At 43.7% G+C, this 6024-nt stretch overlaps 1 protein-coding gene across 1 annotated transcript in view; it reads right to left on the bottom strand.

The window, feature by feature from the left end:
* Window positions 1–3940: 3940 nt before the first annotated feature.
* Window positions 3941–6024, bottom strand: part of niban2b (niban apoptosis regulator 2b) — a 34070-nt gene continuing 31986 nt past the window's right edge. Inside the window, exon 14 of the mRNA XM_056377204.1 lies at window positions 3941–5816. Coding sequence (XP_056233179.1) covers window positions 4942–5816 — 875 coding nt within the window. The 3' untranslated portion in view covers window positions 3941–4941. The remainder of the gene's footprint in view (window positions 5817–6024) is intronic.

Raw genomic sequence — 6024 nt, 5'->3', positions numbered from 1 at the left:
TGCCTTACCAACTTTTAGGTGCATACCGCCGCCTGTCGTGTAGAACAGGATGTAGTTGAGTCTTACTTTAGTCCATCATAAAAAACAAATAAATGATTTTCTATGAGACGATGCGGTGTTTACTAAGACCCCCCCCCCCCCTTCTTAGTGTCCCTTCAAATCCCTCTCACTGTATTGACAATTTACCTTCATTATGTTTGACACAGTGCATTAATACATGTTCTGCATTTTCACTTATATTACAAAGTGCACATATATGTGAATTTACTTCTCCCCAAACAAACAGTGTATTTTGGTGTATGGTGTATTTAAATGTAACCTGAACCCAAGAGTATGTTTTGCACTGACGGTCCTCATCCCACTTCTTCTGCCAAAGTTGGCAAACATGATTCAGCCCAGATCTGGCCCACAGCCTTCATAAGATCTGGCCCAGATCCGCACAACGGACCTGGACTAATGTCATTTAGCACAATGGACCAGCACGGATCCATGTGTTTTATCCGTATCTGGGGCCAGTACAGAACTGGGTCTCATTTTATAAGCATTTGCCTCCAATATGGATTTCATAATTCAATATTACATTTCTAGAATTTCAAGCTTTTTCTCGTGATGAGGAAATGAAATCTTATTTACTTAAGCAGCTGTTTAAGGCCTCGAACAGGAACGGAGGCATGTGTATTTATTCCTCCCACAGAACACAGATACTGTGGCGACAGCAAAACATGAGTGACGAGGTTTCACACAGCAGCCACATATAGTTATCTATCTGAATCATCCTGCTTTTCACTTCACAACGGCACACTCATTAGATCCATGGTGCAGCCCTTTGCAGGTAACTGCTTGTATCGAATCATATGGAAATACAATAAATGAGAGCAGAAAACTGGGTCCTGTTCATCAAAATCATTGTATTCCAGTCATATTTTCAAATATTCTCTCTTTGCATACTGATCAGCTGACTTTAACACTACTGTACTTTATGTCGTTATAATGACATGTACAGTTTGTCTCAGTGTACCTAATAAACTGGCAAGTGAGTGTATGTCATATGAATTGGTGGTGCAGAGTTTTCTGATCAGCTATCTGACAAACAGGATCTATTATTATTGTTATTAATGATGTCATAACACAGCAGCGAAGTGGAAATTAGATTTTTAGATGACTCAATAAAATGTGGAAATATTGTTGGCGTAACAAGCGAGTTTTCAACGGACATTGCAGTAATTTAATCATGATTAAAAAGTTCTTTGCAGCCCTAAAATATTACTTTTACTTTAAAATTACTGTTGAAATCACTCCTGTCAAGGATTATTATATTATATATACATAATATATTATTATTATTACTATAACAAAAGTATTTTTAAAGTAAGCTAAGAAATTAACCTGAAACAAACAGTTTATTGAAATAAAAAGTTAGGGAATATTTAAATAAATTCTTACCAAACCACTGTATGTGATACATAAGCATAACTTTCCATTGGATGCCTATAATTATAATCTGTGACTTTTCCACTTTAAAATGTCTAAAAACATCTAGACCTGTGTTCTATATGTTGTTGAGTTGAGTTCTTACATTTTCACAAATGTTTCCATCAATTCTCCAACCAGAGAAATCTGTGATTTTAATCATGGTTTCATTGGCCGCCTGTCAGTGACATCATATCCTTTATGATCATGTGTCAGTGTGTTTGTCTGACAGAAGCTCAACATTGACTTTTATTGAGTTTTAAGCCACATACACTTTTGACACCTTGGTGGTTTTCAGCTCTATATTTGAACCAGATGAAGGATTTTAGTCGTCGGACGTCTGGATCTGAAGTTATCAGAGAAACAAGCTGAGGAAATGTTAGACAGCTCAGCTCCCAGCTGCTGGAGACGTCCTGTCCTGTGTCCCTGAAGAGCGTCAGTGAATCTCTGAGTTTTAAAGTCAAACTGCTTTCTGGGTGTTTCTACTGGTTTTAATCCCCTGGTGTGTGTGTTATGGAAAGGAGGACACCTCTGTGGATAATTCAGCTGCTGGTAAAAACCTGCTGAACATCTGCTTCATAAGTTATCAGAGAAACAATCAGAACAAAGGTTAGCATCAATGTCAGCTCCAACTCTTCCCTGAGTCTCTGTCCTCCGTACAGCGTCGCTCAAACACTGACTTTAAATGTCAAACTGCTTCATTCAGTGTTTTTAACAGTTAGAATCACTGGGTCTGTTTGATTTCCTGAACCACTCACACTGAAGGAATCTAACCCTGGAGGAGCTTATGGTAATGGTGGTGAAGATAACGACTCCCATGATCCCACGCTATATCATGACATCATCCAAAGCCGTCATTTGTTATTGTTTTGAGCCCTTTGTTGAGAGCCTTAGAGGCAGAGGTTAGAGACTGTGTGTTAAGGGATGGCAGTGTTGGTCGACATATCCCTCTCACACACAGATCTTTTTCAAACCGGCTGCTCTTGAATGGTCCCCGTATTAATCAGATATCTCAGTCATACACTAACAAGCTCTCTTGTCCTATTTTAGCATGAGCTCCACCCTCTCCCTCCACCCTCAATACAGCTTCTCTATTGGTTAATCCCCCTGAGGCTCCGCCTTAGCATCCTGACACAGGTCTTTGTACCATTAACCGTACCCTACAAAACTCTGACAGATTTGTCTCTTGTTGTCTGTTTGTCTCCTCCTGGAGAACCCATCTGGAGGCTTGACGTCACTGAAGTGAGGCAGGTAAGCATAAACGGTGTGTGTAGCCTGTTCCCTCTCACCTGCATGTAGCTGCCCCTCAAAGCAGAGCCTCACCTGTCACGCAACACCATCAGCGTCCATTAGGATCCTGAGTTGGCCATCCTCGCCTCTTCCTGAACCTGTTCCAGCACTGGCGGGTCCCAGTTGATGTCTCGTCTGCTCCTGAGTCGACCTCCCTGGCCGACGCCTTGCCTGTTCCAGTAACGGGGGTCTCTGCTGATGTTTCTTCTGATATCCTGTCTACTCCATACCGGCTTGCATGTTTTTTCTGTTTTTTGAGTCTCATGTCCCCAGCCGATGTCCTATGTGTTTCTGAGACGACCCTTGCCATGCTTGTTCCTGAGGTGGCTTTCCCGGCTTATATTTCATCAGTTCCTGAGGCTGTTCCTGAGTTGGGAGCAGCCAACATCTTCTCCCGGTTCCCAGTCAGTGGTCTGGCCAATTCTTGCTCTCCTTCACTATCACTATCAGAATAAAGGCAAAGATGCCCTAAAAAAGTAGCTCCATCTCCCTCTCAACCATAATTATAACCTTCCACTTCTTCTCCGTGTCCCATTGTGCTCTGCCTTTCAGATCAGCTCTTACTTTTTTGTGCACCCTCTACTCCTTGACGACTGAAATCCAACCAGGCTGTGGTACTGTCTTTCCCCTCCTGCTGGTTCCAACTAAAGACGCCAACCGAAACAATCCAATATCCGTTTAAACGCACGCTTCATGTAGAATAAATTCAGCGGTTTTCCTTCCCATGAACAGCACTTTCCTTTGGCACTACATTTTTCAACCGCTGAACTACTGTATTCCTACATACAAGCGCACCTACAGTGCACTGTATTACGCCGCTTTCTGTTTCACTCAGCTGACCTGTGGCTGCGGCGTAATACAATGCACTGTAGGTGCCCTGCTTTTAGTAGGTGTGCTGCTTTTTTTGTAAAAGGTCTAAATGCTCCAGCACTGCTGCACACAGCTGTATGTCTAATGATGTCCCTGCCAGTATGCACACATCATAACACCTACACTGGTTCCACTGACGGACTGTAAATAAGGAAGTGCCTCTGTGACGTCACCCACAGGTTTCTGAAGCGCCGTGTTGAAGAGTGAACTGCTCCACCGGCGCCATGCAATGTGTAAGTACATGTGAGGAAACAGTATCAGTACACCTATCATTCATTCAGTAACAACAAAAACCATCAAGACAAAATGATAATATTTACTCAATAATGATTTATTATGAATAACAGTCATTTCTAAACAACAATAAAATATATCTTAAAGTAAATTGGTCAAAAAAGGGAGGGGGTGCAAAATAATAAATAAAACGGGTGTTGGAGAGATCAGTAACGGCACTGATAAAATTATATAAAATTATGTAAAATGATAGTTTGGTAGTTCAGCGGTTCATATATTTACATAAAATATCTTTGTTAAGGGATAAACTCATAAAATAGTTTTACTCCCACCAATGCAAGAGAAATGGTCAAGTCTTGAGACGTCAGCGTGAACATCAAGACAGATAAGATGATGATTTATGATTGAAGTCTGCGAAGTTCGTCTGTTGGCTCACCAGGTTTAATAACAACCAACATGTGTCCTGTTTTTTTCTTTCTCTGTTTTTTTTGTCACACTTGGTTCAAGATGATCATCACCCCAGTGAGTTTACACCGACACAACACTTACGATCTACAATCAGCTGAAACAGAAATACCAAAAAAAAGTTATGAACTTTAACCTTCCTGCATAATCACTCTGCACGTGTATATGATCAGAGCTGAATGAACTCATCTCCTTCTACCTTAGGCCACAAACGTATCAGTCACCTCTTTCACCGAAGGCATCTCAGCTTGGCCGTTGGTGTCACGTTTAGAACCATCAGGGACGCGAGGTCGTCCACTGTGCTCACATTCATACCAGGTGAAGAGAACTTATGAGGACTGACAGGTCAGAGTTCACTGAGCATTTTTCTGTCAGATCCAAAATTGTGAAAGTTACAAACAAAAAAACAATATGAATAAAAAAGGAGGACAGTACCTGAGCCCTGCTCGGTGAAATTAATCTGCTGAGTGATTACATGTCTGAAACTCGTGGAAAAGGGAAACTGATGTGGTTCAAACAGCATCAAGTGTTTTTTTTTTTTCATGTTTGTCAAAAAAAGAAACAAAAACAGGGTGGGGTTCAGTTTCAGTCAAACAAATGGAAACAGTTTCATCACTGGTCTCTGGTCTCGCAGTCAATGGTTTCGGCCTCAGCTTCTGGTGTAATGGTGGTACTTGTCTCCTTCACCTCAAGGTGCTCCTCTGCTGGGGGTGGGGCCACTGTGCAAGGGGCTGCCGCTTCCTCCTCCTCCTCCTCTGCTCCTTCACTGGTGGGAGACTGGAAACCGCTGTCATCATGGGGAGGTGGGGGGAAGTCAGCGGTCACCTCCGGAGGGTTCTCTCGAGCTGTGTCTGTAGCTGCAGGCGCTGGGGGCAACGCCTCCTCTGACACCTCCTGGTCGGTGGGGGGTTGTTCTTCCTGCACCAGGTGTCCGTCTTCTCCCTTCTTCTCCTCCTCTAAGGCCGAAGCACCTGCTGTAGCAGACTCCACCTTCAGCGGGATTTCTTTAACCTGCTCCTCTGCTCCGGCCTCCTCTTCCTTCAACACGGAGCCGTTTGACAGGCCTGAGTTCTCTGAAGCTCTGGGACTAGCGGATCCGTTCTGGTCAGGAGAAGCTTTACCATCTGAGCTCTCCTCCCCATCTCCTTCCTTCTCTTCCTCCTCGTCCTCATCTCTCTCTGGGATGTCATCATTGCAGGGCACCTCCGTGCACGACTCGGTGGACAGGACCGGGGAGTCTTCCACCTGGATCATGGACACAACCTGCTTCATCCTTCTCTTCTTCTGGGAATCCCCGCCTTCACTCTCGTCGCCCCCCTCACTGTCCTCCCCTGCTCCATCCACCTCCTCCTTGGCTCCTCCGTGTTCTTTAGCCCAGTCGATGGAAGGGTTTTCTCCCAGTAGGTGCAGGCTGGGGTCGCTGTTGCTGAGGACAATGCTGTCCCTGTACAGGTTGTGTCTCCTCTGCACCGCCGCCTCCTTCACAGCTACAGGCAGAGATAAGAGATTAAAATGTGCATCAACATGAGTCACAAAGAAACATTTGAAAGTGTAAAACTATGAGTGGTTCTTGGATTCTGTGTGTTGGTGTTGTGTGGTGATTGTCTGAAAAACCCTGGGAAGGAGCTCATATGTTCAAAGATGCTCTGAACCCAAACAAACTAACTTCATTTCTTAGGAAATCTCCAAGAAAGG

This window comes from Seriola aureovittata, chromosome 5, assembly GCF_021018895.1.
Source record: "Seriola aureovittata isolate HTS-2021-v1 ecotype China chromosome 5, ASM2101889v1, whole genome shotgun sequence".
Lineage (NCBI taxonomy): Eukaryota > Metazoa > Chordata > Actinopteri > Carangiformes > Carangidae > Seriola > Seriola aureovittata.
This window is presented reverse-complemented; position numbering and strand designations above follow the sequence as displayed.